At 43.3% G+C, this 17,784-nt stretch overlaps 1 protein-coding gene across 1 annotated transcript in view; it reads left to right on the top strand.

Annotated features, from left to right (window-relative positions):
• Window positions 1–17,784, top strand: part of Top3a (DNA topoisomerase III alpha) — a 38,440-nt gene that overhangs the window by 4,048 nt on the left and 16,608 nt on the right. Inside the window, exons 2-9 of the mRNA XM_051167681.1 lie at window positions 3,834–3,893; window positions 6,474–6,547; window positions 8,855–8,930; window positions 12,000–12,108; window positions 14,865–15,008; window positions 15,129–15,299; window positions 15,567–15,667; window positions 16,935–17,009. Coding sequence (XP_051023638.1) covers window positions 3,834–3,893; window positions 6,474–6,547; window positions 8,855–8,930; window positions 12,000–12,108; window positions 14,865–15,008; window positions 15,129–15,299; window positions 15,567–15,667; window positions 16,935–17,009 — 810 coding nt within the window. The remainder of the gene's footprint in view (window positions 1–3,833; window positions 3,894–6,473; window positions 6,548–8,854; window positions 8,931–11,999; window positions 12,109–14,864; window positions 15,009–15,128; window positions 15,300–15,566; window positions 15,668–16,934; window positions 17,010–17,784) is intronic.

Below are 17,784 nucleotides of genomic sequence, written 5' to 3'. Positions count from 1 at the left end.
TTGGGGGGGGGGGTCCCAGCTCATTTTTCAAATTTTAATTTAGGGGAGAAGACAACCACAAAATGGGCTGGGGAGATTGTCAATAAAAAATACTTGCTACACAAGCAAAAGGACAAAAGTTGTATCATAAGCAACCAAATACAAAGCTGGGTGTGGCCGGGCGTGGTGTCGCACGCCCAGTTCTCGGGAGGCAGAGGCAGGCGGATCTCTGTGAGTTGAGGCCAGCCTGGTCTACAAAGTGAGTCTAGGACAGCCAAGGCTACACAGAGAAACCCTGTCTCAAAAAACCAAAACAAAAAACAAAGCTGGGTGTGGTGATATGCGCTTGTAACCCCAGTACTGGCAAGGCAGAGACAGGCTCCCTGGGGATTGCCAGCCGTCCTGTCTGGCTGACTTGGCAAGCTCCAGGTTCAGTGAGACCCTGTCTCAGACAAATGAGGAGGAGAGCAATGAGGAAGACATCTGACATGACCTCTGCCCTTTACACACTGTGGAAGGTTTCAGCCAACAAAGCACGTTCTGCCATTCAGCTACACTCTGAGCTCTCATGATCACTGCAGGCTTTTTTGTTTGTTTGTTTGGTTGGTTGGTTTTAAAATTAAATTTGATGTTTTTAGTTATTATAGTTTCATAGTGAGTTTTGAAGTTGGGAAGATTGAGTCCTCCAACTTTATATATTTTAGGATTGTTTTGGCCTTATGGAACTATTGCAGTTCCATAAAATTTTAGGATCAGCTCTTAGATTTTTATACAAAAGGCTGTCATGTTTTCATAAAGAAGCCAATGAAATGGTTACATTAATAAAGTTTTTAAAATTTTTCTAAGGATTGGAATTTGTTTCTGTTGTTGATGTGGAGATATTAAATGTCAATTCGACACAGTCTAGACTCACCTGGGAATAGATCTCCGTAAGAGATTGTATAGGTTAGACTTTCCTGTGGGAATACTTAAGGGCTATCTTTATTATGTCACTAGAGGTAGAAACTGGTCTCGGCAGAGACCCTGGGCTGTGCCAGGGTGAAGGCCAGCTGTGCACAGGAGTGCATGTGCTAATTGGTTGCTCTCTGCTGTAACTGGTTGTAGTGGGCCACTTCTCTCCCCAGCTCTGCTGCTGTGACTGTCCTGCCACATGGACGGTAACCTACAACCATGAGCCAAGTGAGCTCTCCTCCCTTACCTCGCTTTTGTCACAGCAGCAGGAAAGGACACTGAGACCCAGGGTCTCACACTGTAGCCCAGGCTGCCCTGAAACTTGCAGTGTTGCTTTTGCTTCAGCCTCCTGAGTGTTGGGCTAGCAGTGCACTTCTTCCACACCAGGGTTGCTGGGCTAGCAGTGCACTTCTTCCACACCAGGGTTGCTGGGATAGCAGTGCACTTCTTCCACACCAGGGTTGCTGGGATAGCAGTGCACTTCCACTATCCTTTAGGTCTTCGACAAGTGTGTTCTTCCCTTCTACTTACTTAAGTCTTTAACTTTTCTTTTGATTTTAGTGTGCAAGTCTTTCACCTCTTTGGTAAAGTTTTGGTTTGCTTTGTTTTTGTTTTTGAGACAAGGCTTCTCTGTGTGGCTTTGGCTGTCCTGGACTCACTCTGTAGACCAGGCTGGCCTTGAATTTAGAGATCTAACTGCTTCTGCCTCCCAAATTCTGGGATTAAAGGCATGCGCCATGACACCCAGCCTTCCTTGGTAAATAACCCCTAAGTAGTTTGTTCTTTTTGGGAGCACTGAACATGGTACAGGCCAAAGGCGTCATGAATGTCAAGCAAGTACTTTGCTAACCAAACTTGTAATTTGTTTGTTTTTGTTTTTTGAGGCAGGGTTTCTCTGTGTAGACCAGGCTGTCCTAGAACTCACAGATCCATGGGCCTCTGCCAGTGCTGGGATAAAAGAAGTGTGCCACCACCACTTGCCTTTTTGTTTCTTTGTTTTTTTCTTTTAAGTTTCCGTTAAAACCCAGTTGGTACATAAAGTAAAACAATGTTCCAAAACCAAGGTCACATCATGGAGGTCCCATATCACCTCCTCCTCATCACGAGGTAATAGGAGCACCCAAAACATACATGAGCACAGTAGTCACACTTTTAAATTAAAAAAAAAAAAAAGTCACCTGAGTTAGGTTAGCATAGGGAGAAGAATACAAGTGGAACAGGGGGAAGTGACCTGAGATATGTAGCCTAAAAATAGGTAAGGCCCTGCAGCCCGTACGGAGGGCGATTGTCAATTGGCCTTTGATTTGAAGTTGTGGCAATCCTCCTGCCTCAGCTTTCTAAATGCTGGGAGTATGTGCCATGGCCAGTTCACAGAAATTATTTTTGTGTTGAAAAACCTGGCAACTTTGCTGGATTTGTTTATTGTCACTTATTAGTTTTTTGTTTGTTTGTTTTTTGTTTTGTTATTTCTTTACGATTTTTCTCATATAAAAGATTGTGTTGGGGGCTGGAGAGTTGGCTTAGAGGTTAAGAGCACTGACTGCTCTTCCAAAGGTCCTGAGTTCGGAGGTAGAGGCAGGCGGATCGCTGTGAGTTCATGGCCAGGCTGGTCTCAAAATACTAACTAACTAACTAACTAACTAACTAACTAACTAAAATAAATAAATCTTTGCTAGGAAGATGGCTCAGTGGTTAAGAGCACACTGGCTGTTCTTCCAGAGGTCCTGAGTTCAATTCCCAGTAACCACATGGTGGCTCACAACCATCTATAGTGAGATCTGGTGCCCTCTTCTGGTGTGTAGACACACATGCAGGCAGAACACTGTACACATAATAAATAAATCTTTAAAAACAAAACAAAACAAAAAAACCAAAGGTCCTGAGTTCAATTCCCAGCAACCACATGGTAGCTCACAACCATCTATAATGAGATCTGGTGCCCTCTTCTGGCTTGCAGACAGAATACTGTATACATAATAAATAAATCTTAAAAAAAAAAAAAAAAAAAAAGATTGTGTTGTTATAATGGTACATGCCTTTAATCCCAGAATTCAAAGACAAACGGATTTTTGTGAGTTTGATGCCAGTCAGTGCTGCCTGATAAAACCCCATCTCAAAAAAGACCATGTTAAGCTGCGCATAGTGGTGCCGATCTTTAAGAGATCTCTGTGACTTCTAGGCCAGCCAGGGCCACACAGTAAAACCTTGTCTCCTGCAGCCAAAAAAGAAAAAATACATACATACATACATACATACCCCACATAGATAAATAGATAGTCTATAAATAAAAATTCTTTTTCAATCTTGTTGTCCTTTTTTTTTTTTTTTCCTTGACTAAGAATCCTAGCTGGAACTTGTAGCATAGTGTTGAGGAGCAGGACCAAGAGTGGATGTACTAATGTTGTTACAGATCTTTTGTTAGCTCGTTTTGGTTTTTTCTCTACATAGTTCTGGCTGGCCTACAACTCATTCTGTAGACCCAGCTGGCCTCAAACTCAGAGATCCTCCTGCCTTTGCCTCCCACGTGCTGGGATTGAAGTCATGTGCCACCACACACAGCTAACACAGCTGTCTATTGTGTGCTACTTGAGATTGAACCTATGACATTCTGTATGCCAGGCAAACTGTCTTCCGTTGAGCTACAGCCAAATCTGCTTAATCTTTATGTTTAGGAAATACTACTTTCGTTTGTTTGTTTAAACTTGGTCTCTGGAGCCCAGACAGGCTTCAGGCTTACAATACTCTTAGCCTCTTGAGTGCTAGAACGTCAGGTTGTGTTTGGCTTGTTGCTTTTTTCGTGTTCCTGTCTCCACTTCTCTGGGTATTCCTCAGTCTTTATGTTGGGGAGCCATTTGTTTTAAGGATGATTTGAATTTTTTACATGTTTTTCTTGCACTTTACAGAAAGAAGGCCTTTCTAAATTCAACAAGATTTATGAATTTGACTATCATCTCTATGGCCAAGTAAGTGCTAAAGCGTTTCCATCATAAAGCTGACATATAAGACAGGTGTGGTGGCTAGTCTGCGATGCAATCCTAGCCCTTGGGAAGCTGAGGCAGGAGGGTTATTTTTTAACTTGCAACTTAGCCAGGTGTCTTAGCATGACCAAAACAACTTCAGGAGGAAAGGGTTTATTCAGTTAGCTTCTACACCACAGTTTATCATCAGAGCAAGTCAGGGTAGGAACTCAGGCAAGGTGGCAACCTCAAGACAGGAGCTGATGCAGAGGCCGTGGAGGAATGCTGCTTACAGGCTTCCTCAGCCTGCTTCCTTCCTTCCTTCCTTTCTTTGTTTCTTTCTTTTTAAAGATTTATTTATTTATTATGGATACAGCGCTCTGCCTGTATGGACACACGTGCCGCCGCCACCTGGCTTCAGCCTGCTTTCTTAAAGAACCCAGGACCACCAACCCAGGGGTGATAGCACCCATAATAAGCCAGACTCTCTCCCCCACTCCCACCTTCCCCAACAGGGTTTCTCTGTAGCCTGAGCTGCCCTGGGACTCACTCTGTAGATCAGGCTATCCTTCAAACTCAGAGGTCCACTTGCCTCTCCCTACTGAGTACTAGGATTAAAGGTGTGCTCTACCACCACCCAGCAACAGCTAGATCTTACAGAGGCGGTCTCTCAACTGAGGTTTCCTCCCTTCAATTGACTAGCTTATGTGAAGTTGACATAAAACTAGCCAGGACACATAGTAAATGAATAAGTTAGTTTAAATAAATAAATATTGAACAAGTAAAAGGAAAGAAATTTGAGATGTCCTTACAAATCCCTATATCCTTTCTAAATTGCTTCTGTTTTTCTTATGAAGATTTGTGGTTACAGGTGACAATGTAGTCTTCGTAACTGAATTGCTGATCCTCTGTCTCTGCCTCCCAGGTGCTGAGATTATACACATCATGCTGGTGTACACAGTGCTGGAGACTGGGCTCAGGGGCTCCTGAGTACTTTACCAACTATGCTATAGATCGCTATTTCTGATAATTTTAAATTTCCTTTTCTTTTTCTTTTTTTCTTTTTTTGTTTTTTGTTTTTTGTTTTTTTTGAGACAGGGTTTCTCTGTGTAGCCTTGGCTGCTCTGGACTCACTTTGTAGACCAGGCTGGCCTCGAACTCAGAGATCCGCCTGCCTCTGCCTCCCAAGTACTGTGATTAAAAAATATTATTTTTATAATTTACAACTTAAAATTTTTTTTTTAGATTTATTTATTTATTATGTATAAAGTATTCTGCCTGCATGTACACCAGCAGGCCAGAAGAGGTTATCAGATCACACTATAGATGGTTGTGAGCCATCTGGAAGAGCAGTCAGTGCTCTTAACTTCTGAGCCATCTCTCCAGCCTTACAATTTCATTTTTAATAGAATATGGTCCTGTCTCCATTGCTTAATAAAAAGAAGCCAATATACAGTAATTTTAGGACTTCATCTCTCCCCTGCACACATTCCAACATTGTGTTGGAGAAAAAACATAGGACCTTAAGCCAAGCACTTAACCACTTGTCGACAGTTACAACTCTCCCATCCCTGAGGATTTTTAAAAAATAGAGTCTTACTATATTGCCCTAGCTGGCCTGGAACTCACAGAGATCTACCTCCCAAGTGATGGGGTCAAAAGTATGTGTCAGTATTCCTGGTCTCTTGAGAAAATGTTGAGTGGTCCAAAAGGCATTCGATCACTGGTATTAGAATGGTACTTGTTGGGGCTGGAGAGATGCCTCAGCAGGTAAGAGCATTTGTTGCTCATGCAAGGGACCCAGGTTCTGTTCCTAGCACCCACACAGAGGCTCACAACCATCCTAACTCTAGTTCTAGGGGATCTGGCCTCCATGAGCACCAGACGTGCACATGGTACACACACATACAAAGTATGGCAAAATATCCACACATGAAGTAAAATACATATTTTTTTCTCCCCTCTGAGACAAGGTTTCTTTCTGTGGCACTGGCTATCCTGGAACTAACTCTGTAGACCAGGCTGACCCCAAACTCAAGAGATGCACCTGCCTTTGCCTCCAGAGTGCTGAGATTAAAGGTATGCCATACCCCCCCCTTTTTTTTTAAACAAAAAATGATAGTGGGGCTGAGTGATGGTGGCGCACACCTTTAATCCCAGCACTTGGGAGGCAGAGGCAGGTGGGTCTCTGAGTTCTTGGACAGCCAGGGCTGCCTAGGGAAACCTTGTCTTGAAAAACAACAAACAACGGTGTGGGGCATGGTGGCACACATCTGTTAACCTCACTATTTGGGAGACAGAGACAAGTGGATCTTTGTAAATTTGAAGCCAGCCTAAACTATACAGGAAGGTCCAGCACGTCCAGAACTGTAGAGACCCTAGTCAACAAACCTTCCGAGTGAGGGGGGGGGGGGAGACCGAATGGTGGCTGCATCACTATGGTTTCCATTTTGCAGAGTTACATCTCTGTTCCTTCTTTTCCATCAGCTGAGTCTGTTCTCAGTGCTGTTCACTGGTCTTTTCCTTTGAAGTGTCTGGCAAAGTGTAACCACAGAAAGACTAACCTTACTGTCTGCTGTCCTTCAGAATGTCACAATGATCATGACCTCCGTCTCTGGACATCTGCTGGCTCATGATTTCCAGATGAAGTTTCGAAAATGGTCAGTACAATTAGTCGGAGAAATAAGTTGTGACGAATGTTACTGGGATTTTGAAGCATGTTGACGTTACCATGTCATTTATAATAGCTTCTAAATATTTACTTTTAATACTAAAATTACCTAGGGTTAAATGACCTGCTGTAAGCCATACCTATAGAGTAAATGCCCACTTTGAGGTGTTTCCCTAAATATACTCTTTTCAATGCAGTCCAGATTGTGTGTATTCTATTGCATATGTGCATAAATGATCACAGAGTTTCATCTCTGCATCTCCTATTAATTTGCTTGGGAGATTGGCCAATCCGTTATGCAGAAAGGCATAGCTTTGCTTTTAACCATCTCTCTTGAGACACAGTGTAGGCTCAATTTTTTTATCAATTATATTTTATTATGAACTTATTAAACAAGTCTACCTCTCTAACAACGCGACTAACTCAAAACAATCAGAAGAGGATATTAAAGAGCATTACAATGACACCTTAAGGCTATCAGTCCCTGGCGTAGTCAGCAGGGCTTCAGCAGACCAGCAATTCCACCACAGTCGCTGCTGGAACCTGGAGCAGCAGCTGGAACTTCAAGCCTCAGCTAGAGTCCAAAGCCTTCAAACTTTTCTGGAGCAGTTCTCTTTAGAAGCCTCTTGAAGTGTAGAGATGAGCAGCCAAAAGCCAAGTCCCAACCAAAAGGCCTCCTTTCCTGTTTTGGGCTCATATCCTCTCAGTCTGTTCAAGGCTGCTTTTTTCAGCAAGCTCCCCCACGAACTACTTCGGCCTCTATGTGGAAAAGCATCCTGCTTTCTCATATCTAAGTGGTAAACATCCCTCCCACACTTGGGTTCAAAACAGAAAAAAGTTTATCTCCTCTTCACCTCCCCCTTTTTATTAAGTATAATAAACTATATACAACGAAAATAATTATGAGAATTATCCAGTAAAAGTCACATTTACAAGGACCATTTGTATTTGCAATCTCAGAGAAATTATTTCACTATCTATTTTATCCTACTGAGTCTTATCCTAGTGTCTAGAGTTTTTTAAAAAAATAACAACACTGGGACTGTCTAGTCTTCAACCCCATCAGAGACCCCCAGAAGGAAATACTACCTAGTATGAAGGAAGTGCAGGCAAGCACTCCAGAAGTACAGACAGAACAGAGAGGGCTGACTGCCTGGACAGTCACAGCTTCCTCCTCTCCATTGTCAGGGCATCCAGTCTTCAGCCAGCAGGCCCAAAACAATCAGACACACTGCTCTGAAGCAGGAATCCTGAAGGACTGGCCCACCTGGTCTCTGCAAGGCTGGGCAGTCAGTGTTTCAGTATCAGGCTTGATTATTGTGGATGGTCAGTCTGTCATCAGCAGTAGAGATAAGCACAATTCCTCAGTCCAGTGGCTATCTGTCACTATCATTTCTTGATGTCCTTATAATTAGACTGGAGGTGTTGTCAGGAGTGGATGTGCCTCTGTCATCAAAGCCCTTTATTATTAAATGTAATTTTCTGTGGATCTCTGAAGTGTTTGAAGACCATCTATCCATCCTATCCATCATCTATCTATTCCTTTTGAAAACGTATACAAAAAACTAACTAAAGCTTATTTTATAAATAAGTAATTTAACATCTAATAAGATTTATTAAAAAAAAAAAACATTTATAAGTGACCGACTATCAATTTCTATTTCTGACCATCGTGAACAAGTTATAACAGTTAGCTTTCATAAGACTAGAACTGTACATCACCTTTTCAAATGAGTTGTACATGTATAATACATTAGGCAAATGTCAAACAAAATGATCTTAAGTTTCAACCAACATGCAATATATAGTTTTAAGTTTTTATCAAATACAATATACAATACATAAAGCAAAAGTTGAATAAAAGTCTTACAATTTCCATCATTACCGATGTAAAATATTTGAATACCAATGTGAAAAATATTTGAAGCTAGTACATTCAATCCCACACTTGGGATCAAAACAGAAACAAGTTTCTCTTCCCTTCAACACAGTCATTCTCCGATCTCCTAAGTGGTAGATATCTGGCATGTGCTACCTTACCGAGTTTTATTTCTTTATTTTGGTTTTACTTTTGTTGCTGTTGCTGGGGTTTTGTGTGTTGGGTTGTTGTTTGCTTGAGTCATGGTCTGCTATTCCCCCAGGCTGGCTTTTAATCCCTGGGATCTTGTGATTCTTCTGTCTTCAGCCATTTCCTATGGCAGGGCCACATGTAAGCCTGCTGTGGTTATACATTCTTAGTGTCGATGGCTCTCTGCCTGTGCTGGTAAAGGCCTTTGTGTTTTTCTTTCTATTCTAGGCAGAGCTGCAATCCCCTAGTCCTCTTTGAAGCAGAAATTGAAAAATACTGCCCAGAAAATTTTATAGACATCAAGGTAAGATCTTTGGAAGATATGGGACCCTAATATTGAAACAACCAGAAGTCATTGAACTGAATTCCTGTGTTTTTAACACACTGGAATTTCCCTGCTAATCTTAGTATTATGGTGAATTGATTATTTGTCTATTTGTTTGAGACAGGGTCTCACTCTATATGTAGCCTTGGCTGTCCTGGAATACACTGTGTAGATCAGACTAGCTCCACTTGCCTGTGTTGGACTTAAAGGTGTATATCAGCGTACCTAACCAGTATCCTGACTTTAAGATATTGTTTCCACCTATTGCATAAATAAAGTGTTTTGTTTTGAAGACAAGGTCTTGCAGTGTAGCCCAGGTTGGCCTCACCTTGCACAGATACTCCTGTCTATTCCTCTCAAGTGCTGGGATGACAGACATGAGCCACCACCCTAGGCTGAACTAAGTACCCAAGGCACTAAATAAAACCTTTGCAAATGAAATTCCAGGAATAAATGGTGTGAGAAGGTTAATTCTAGCTCCCATCTCACCCTTAGGTAAACTATAGACCTTCATTGTAAGATGGAGCAGTATGAACTGGCGTCTCTTCCAGGGGAGAGTCTCATTGCAAGTTGAAGGCCAGCGAGGACTGCTTAGTAAGACCTTGTCTTAGAAAAAGTTACAAAGTATAATTGATTGTCTAAATGTAAATTGTTACAAAGTAGACTAGCCTGGTCTACATAGCAAGTGCAAGGCCAATTAGGACGGCATAGGAAGACCCTGTGTCAAGAAGGAAAACTGTCAGGCCGACAAAAGCCTGGTGATCTGTGTCAATTGCCAGGGACCAGTATGGAGGTGGGAAGGGGCCTTGAGGTGGCTCAGGCTGGAAAGTATCTTCTGTTCTTCCAAGGATCCAAGTTCAGTTCCCAGCACCCAGGTGGGCAGCTCTCAAGTGCCTGTAACTCCAGTTCCAGGGGTCCAACATCATTTTCTAGCGTCTGAAGGCATCCACACAGCTGTGGTATATGTTCACACAGAAGAAACACACACATATTCACAAATGAAAAATACATTAAAAAAAAAATTCCCGGTTGGAGAGATGGCTCTGTGCTCTCTCAGCACTCAGGAGGCAGAAGCAGGCGGATCTCTGAGTTCGAGGCCAGCCTGGTCTACAAAGCAAGTCCAGGACAGCCAAGGCTACATAGAGAAACTCTGTCTCGAAAAACCAAAAAACATGCTCTTCTTGAAGGAGCTGGATTCAGTTCCCAGCACACACATCAGGCAGCACGTAGGCACCGGTGCCTCCAGTTCTAGGGGATCTGACACCTCTGGCCCCTTCAGACAACTACATAACATACACACCAACACACATATCTACACATAATTAAAATTTTAAATCAAATCTTTCTTTTTCTTTTCTTTTTTCCCCCCTAAAACAGGCTTTCTCTGTATAGCCCTGGCTTTCCTTGACTTGCTTTGTAAACCAGGCTGGCCTTGAACTCACAGTGATCTGCCTGCCTCTGCCTCCCTGAGTGCTGGGATTAAAAGTGTGCACCACCATGCCCAGCTCTGCCAGTGCTCTTAACCACTGAGCCACCTTTCCAGCCCTTTTAAAATATTTTTAAGGTGAAAGGCCAGAACTGACTCCACTGAAGTAGTCCTATGGCATCCACATGCCCCCCCACAATAATAATAATAACAACAACAATGGGGGGAGAGTAAATGACCAGTTCAAGACACTTAGTTCTGCTAACTGGAAGAGTTTATTAGAATGAAACTCAGGGAGTAGCCTGGGACTGAGCTCAGTCTGTAGACTGCATTTCTCTTATGTATGACGCCCTGGGCACATCGTTGTGCTCCGTAAACTGGGTGTGGTAACACACTCTGTGATCTCAGTACTGAGGAGCTGGAGACAGGAGGAGCCAGAGTTGAAGGTCATCAGCTGTGTAGCAAGCCTAAGCTTCGTGAGACTGTCTCTGGGGAGGGGGGAAAGGAGGAATTTACTCGGTGACTAAAACTTGATCAGAACCACTAGTGCTAGAGTGTTTTAGAGCTGAGTTTTGGATTTCATCATATTGATAAAGTTGTGTGCAACCCTCAGTCTTCTATGGACACACAGGTCTGGAAGATTGTGCCAGACACTGTCATGAGCAATTCTTTCTGCTCCACTACCTCCCATCCTCACCTCACAAAGTTTGAATACTCCAAGACCAACGCTTTTTTGTTTTTGGTTTGTTTGTTTGTTTGTTTTTCAAGACTGGGTCACTCTATGTAGTTTTGGCTGTCCTGGACTCACTTTCTAGACCAGGCTAACCTTGAACTCACAGCAATCCACCTGCCTCTGCCTTCGAAGTGCTGGGATTAAAGGCGTGTGCCACCACACCTGGCTCAACCAATGATTTTTTGATGGGCTCTTTTGTTGTTTGGTTCTTGGATTTATTTGAGTTTTTTGTTTGTTTGTGTTTGGTTTTGTTTTTGAAGGACAGTTTCACTCTGTAGCCCAGACTGGCCTGAAACTCACAGTGATCTACCTCAACCTCCCAAATGCTGGGATTATAGACATGGGCTATGTTGCCTAGCTAAGTCAGATTTCTTTCTTTTAAATTTAACTTAATTTTAAAAAAAGATTTATTTATTTATTTATTTATTTATTTATTTATTTATTTATTATTACATATATAGTGCTTTGCTTGCATTTACACATTCATGCCAGAAAAGGGCCATCAGATCACATTGTAGGTGATTGTGAGCTACCATGTGGTTGCTGGGAATTGAACTCAGGACCTCTGGAAGAGCAGTCAGTGCTCTTAACCTCTGAGCCATCTCTCCAGTCCCTAACTTAATTTTTTTTTTTTTTTTTAATGTGTATAGGTATTTTGTCTGTATGCATGTCAGTACACCGCATGCATCCCTGGTGCCCCAGAGGTTTAAAAAAAAAAAAAAGTCAGATCCCCTAGAACTGCAGTCACAGATGGTTGTAAGCTGCCATGTTGGTCTTCTGGAAGAGCAGCCACTGAGCCATCTTTTCTCCTAAGTCAGGTTCTTTAGTGTAAAGGAGCCAAGTAATTTCCCTCACTCTGTGCTCATTGTGCTTTCCCTGGTAACTTCAGAAAACTCTGGAACGAGAGACTCAGCATTGTCAGGCCCTGGTGATCTGGACAGACTGTGACAGAGAAGGTGAAAACATCGGGTTTGAGATTATCCATGTGTGCAAGGCTGGTGAGTCTACTGTTGAGCTCCTCTGCTTGGGAGTCCGTCTTAGGGTTTTACTGTTTTTTGGTTTGGTTTGGTTTTTCGAAACAGGGTTTCTCTTGTAGCTCTGTCTGTCCTGGGCTCGCTTTGTAGACCAGGCTGGCCTTGAACTCACAGAGATCTGTCTGCCTCTGCCTCCTGAGTGCACCACCATGCCTTGCCCAGGGTTTTATTGTTGTGAAGAGACCATGAAAAACATTTAATGGGGGCTGGTTTATGGTTTTCACAGGTTTTGTCCGTTATCGTCACGGCAGGAAACATGGCAGTGCAGGCAGACATGGTGCTGGAGAAGAGAATGAGAGGTCTACTCCTTGATCTGCAGGCAGCAGCACTAGGCACACAAGACCTCAGAGCCCTCCTCCACAGTGGCACACTTCTCCCACACTACTCCTACACGGCCATACCTCCTCAGAGTGCCACTCTCTATGGACCAAGCATTCACACACATGAGTTTGTGGGGGCCATGTCTACTCAACCCCCCCCACAGGGTCTGTAAGTGGGCTGTGGCCAAGTTCCTCTGTGTACAGGTCCTCCTGAATCATTCACAGAACCACACATGCATGTAATCATACACGTAATTAAAAATAATCACTTCTGTTTGTTTTTGAAGCAGGGCTTCTCTTTGTAGCCTGGTCTGTTCTGGAAATTGCTTTATACACCAGGCCGGCCTCAAACTCAGGGATCTTCCTGCCTCTGCCTTTTGAGTGCTAGGATTAAAGGTGTGTACCCCCACCACCTGGCCATAATTAATTTTTTAAAAGCTCATCTTTTAGGGCTGGAGGGATGGCTCAGAGGTTAAGAGCACTGTCAGCTCTTCCAGAGGTCCTGAGTTAATTCCCAGCAACCACATGGTGGCTCACAATCACCTATAATGTGATTTGATGCCCTCTTCAGGCCTGCAGGTGTACATGTAGGCAGAGCACTGTATATATAATAAATAAATAAATCTTTAAAAAAAAAATAAGCTCATCTTTTTACTCTCCTGTGGTCTTTCTATGGTATCTGACTAAGTAGTTTTTGGAGCTGAAGCTTGGTGATAGGAGTGTTCAGCCAGAGAAAAGGCTGAGACTTGCAAGTTGTCATCTGCTCTCCACAGACATGAGTGCACATATGTGCGGATACACATATAAGTACCTAAATAAATAAATAAAAATTTAGAAAGTGAGGTATAATGGGACACACCTTTAATCTTGACATTCAGGAGGCAGAGACAGACAGATCTCTGAGTTGAAGGCCAGCCTGGTAAACATACAGCACTTCAGGCCAGCCAAGGCTACATAGTGAGACCTTGTCTCAAAAAAAAAAAAGAAAAAGAAAAGAAAAAAAAGAAAGAAAAGAAAAGGAAAAAAGGAAAGATGGTTCAGTGGTTAAGTGCACTGGCTACTCTTGCAGAGGACCCAGATTCCTAACGCCTACGTGGTGGTTCACAGCCAAGTGAAACTCCAGTTCTAGGGGATCTGATGCCTTCTTCTGACCTCTGAGGGCACCAAGAGTGCATGTGGTGCGTGTGTGTACAGACAAAATACTCATGCAAATAAAAGAAATGAATCTAAAAAAAGGATGTTTGCCTACCATGCATATGAGGCTCTAGGTTCTAGTATACTTCTGTCATATGTGAGGAGGGGTGTGTGTGTGTGTGTGTGTGTGTGTGTGTGTGTGTGTGTGTGTGTGTGTGTGAGAATTTAAATAGTTCTAACAGGGTTAATGATTTTGGGTAGCTGAGAAGTGGTGAACAGCCTATCTCTACCTTAAAGATAGTTCAATTTTTGCTAAAGGAAATACCCTTAAAGAATTTTATATCTGAGTTTGTAATACTCCTGAGCATTTAAATGTGTGAATTTTTGTTTTGTTTTGTTTTGTTTTTCCAGACAGGATTTCTCTGTGTAGCCTTGGCTGTCCTGGACTAGCTCTGTAGATCAGGCTGGCTTCGAACTCACAGTGATCCACCTGCCTCTGCCTCCTGAGTGCTGGAATTAAAGGCGTGCGCCACCACTGCCCAGCAAAATGTGTGACCTTCCCAGGAAAGTGCATGTCCTATATATTCTTTCCTGGAGAAACATCCCCCATAGAACCTTTAACTGAGCCGGCAAGGTTGCTCAGCAAGTGAACACATTTATCTCATAAGCCTGGCAACCCCCAGAACCCATGTAAAAGTGGAAGGAGAGCCAGGCATGGTGGCTGCTGATCCATCTTTCCAGAGCCCTAAGAAAAATTTTAAGAGATCCTTTAACTGTTCAAGTTGTTCTTTTTCCTAAATTTAAGCCCAAAGGTCCAAATAAGATTGAAGTCTCAGATATAGGATCTTAGTTCATAGCTGAAAATGGTCCCACTGTTCTTTTTTTTTTTTTTTTTTTTTTTTTTGTTTTTCGAGACAGAGTTTCTCTGTGTAGCCTTGGCCATCCTGGACTCACTTTGTAGACCAGGCTGGCCTCGAACTCACAGCGATCCGCCTGCCTCTGCCTCTCGAGTGCTGGGATTAAAGGCGTGCGCCACCACGCCCGGCCCTCCCACTGTTCTTTCTGACAAAACTTATATTAAAATTTACAATACCCTTTCTCTCTTTATTATTTGTGTCTCATTAATTTAAACTAATAGGTGAAACGCAAACCAGCTTTTTGGACTGGTTTGCCTGGATATCATGGTAGTTTAAGAAAAGCAATTGCTTTTGTACTGAGCTGTAGTTCTGATTAAGTTTGGCATCTGTGCTTCCTTCCCTTCTGCAGTGAAGCCCACTCTGCAGGTGTTGAGAGCCCGTTTCTCTGAGATCACACCACGTGCTGTCAGGGCAGCCTGTGAAAACCTAACTGAGCCTGACCAGAGAGTAAGCGATGCTGTGGAGGTGAGGCAAGAGCTGGACCTGAGAATCGGTGAGGAGCGAGATGGGGCGGCCATTGACTTCGTGGCACCTTGGTGTTAAATTATACAACCAAAAAAACTTCCTGGTCTATTGCTTCCTTGTTCCCTTCCTTCCTCCTCCCCTTTTCCAGGAGCTGCCTTTACGAGGTTCCAGACTCTGAGGCTCCAGCGGATTTTCCCTGAGGTGCTGGCAGAGCAGCTCATCAGCTATGGCAGCTGCCAGTTCCCAACACTGGGGTTTGTGGTGGAGAGGTTCAAGGCCATTCAGGCTTTTGTGCCAGAAGTCTTCCACAGAATTAAAGGTAAAGCCCAAGGTTCTTTATGTAAGATCTGCAGGCTCCAGGAAGACAAGAGACTGCAGAGCTTAAGTAAAGGCGTGGTTATTATTCATCCTTGGTGCCCTTCACCCTGCTTCCTTACAATATTCAGAATCTTCTAGAAGGTCCCCGAGGTATCCAGAACTCCTCCCTGTATCATAACCCTTTGGTTTTTCACTGTAATACGCCATTTTCCATCTGTCGTGTGGTGGCTTCTCTGAGACAGCCTCTGTTTGTGTTTCTCTAATACAGTAACTCATGAACACAGAGATGGAACCGTAGAGTTCAACTGGAAAAGATACCGTCTCTTTAACCACACAGCTTGTCTTGTCCTTTATCAGTTGTGTATGGAGGTAAGGTGTTCATAGAGAGCGGTGATCTAGGAAGCAGTTCCTTCCTGTCGGCCAGGGTGACCCTGTTCTATGCCCCACTGAACTATGCTTGCTTGTGGGCTTAGAGTTTACAGTTCCAGGGCCTGCAATGTGGCTCAGGGCCTGCTGCCAAGTCCGAAGCCTGAATTCAATCTCTGGGAAACATGGTGGAAGGAGAAAATCAATTCCTAAAAACTGCAGTCTATATTCCACATGTGAGCCTGTGTATGCCTGTGTTTGCGTGTGTCTCTGGTGTGTTTGTGTGTATGTTTGTGTGTGTCTGTGTCTGTGTACACACCACTTTTTGGTGATAAGCATGACTAGAAGCACATGAAAACAGCACTAAAATTGTGTAAAGTGTCCAATCATGATTGTGCATGCTTGGAATCTTCAGGAAGCTGAGGGAAGGCAAATTCAAGGCCAGCACTGACTGTGTAGTGAGACTCTGTCTCAACCTCCCCCAAAATGCAAGTATTAGAAATTAATGTGCTTCATAGACAGATGCTGACAAGCAATTACCTTCAGGAAGAGCTTTATTAGAGTTTTAGACGATGGCTATGTCAAGCCTTAGTGATGCTGTGGAGGAGTGTTAACTCAGAACATGGCTGCTCTGGCAGGAGATCACACCAAAGACCTTCTAGGTCTGTGTGATCCGGCTGGAATACAAACATGCCTTTTATCAAGGAGACACTTCGCCAGGCAGAGTCTGAACTTATTCAAGTCTACTTGTAAACTAAACAAACTAAAAAAGGTTTTAATGGCAAGTAAGAGGCAAGTGACAGGTTTTGAACTTTGAAAGAGCATCTGTTCCCTACTCTTACTGGGAAAGAAAAATTTGGATTGTGGTATATGAATCTCTTCATTAGCAATCCATTCAAGCTTCATGTTTATTAACAGTGTCTTTGGAAGCTTTGCAGTTTGTATTATTTATACCTCAAGTGTAAAGTATGTGAGGCTAGGGATGGACCCCTGCGCCTCATGCATGCTCTGCCACTGACCACTATATATACCAGGGAGCATGTGCAGGTGGGAGACTTTACTCAGATGCACATCAGTTCTAGACCACGTACTTAAACACTTATGGAAATGTCTTTCAAAGTCTTGACTTGAGTGAAAAGGAAGTGATGGCATCCACAGTGTCAAGTACGCATGACACCACATGGAGTGCTCACCTGCACAAGGGCTGCAGCAGAGGGACTTGAGGTGACATACTCCAGGCTGATACGGGCTTTGTGTTCTTTGCTTCTAGAATCCCATGGCAACCGTGGTAGAGGTCAAGTCTAAGCCAAAAAGCAAGTGGAGGCCTCAAGCTTTGGACACTGTGGTACGTTCCAGATAGGTTGTTCCAAGGTACTAAGGAAGAGTTACTTCCTGCTGTTGGGGCTACAGTTCTTCATGGGTTATGGCCCAGGAAGGAAGGACTATCACCTATTTGAAGGCCACTCAGCGGCCAGTCAGTGGTGATGCACACCTTTTTTTTCTTTCCTGTTTGTTTTGTTTTTCGAGACAGGGTTTCTCTGTGTAACCTTGGCTGTCCTGAAACTCTCTTTTAGACCAGGATGGCCTCGAACTCAGAGAGATCTGCCTCCCACGTGCTGGGATTAAAAGCGTGCACCCCAACGGCTGGCCTATTTTGGGTTTTTTGAGACAGGGTTTCTCTATAATCCTGACTGTCTGGAACTCACTATATAGACCAGGCTGGCCGAGACTCAGAGATTTGCCTTACTCTACTTCTGAATGCGGGGTTCAAATCATGCACCACCATGCCCAGCCTTTGCAGACTGTCAATACAAAAGAACAGCTTGGGTATTAGAAAGCTGCATGGAAAAAAAAAAAAAAAAGAAAGAAAGCTGCATGGGATGTGTTTTAGTGTCTAGGGGAGATTTTTGAGACCTGAGTCATATTCTTCAAGTGTGGTTCTCAGATTTTAACATCATGTTCTTGTTAGGCTTCTTGTTAAAAATACAGATTTCAACTAGGAGTGGTAGCACATGTCTGTGGTCCTAGCTGCCCTGAGCTACATGTGGTGCTGTGAACCTGCTAACTCCTTGGGCAAGTATCAGCCGCACAGTATCTTGAAGAACCTCTCACTGCTTCCT

Source organism: Acomys russatus, chromosome 25 (assembly GCF_903995435.1).
Source record: "Acomys russatus chromosome 25, mAcoRus1.1, whole genome shotgun sequence".
In the NCBI taxonomy this organism is placed as follows: domain Eukaryota; kingdom Metazoa; phylum Chordata; class Mammalia; order Rodentia; family Muridae; genus Acomys; species Acomys russatus.
The sequence above is the reverse complement of the archived record's forward strand: the minus strand, read 5'-3'. Positions and strand labels throughout refer to the sequence as shown.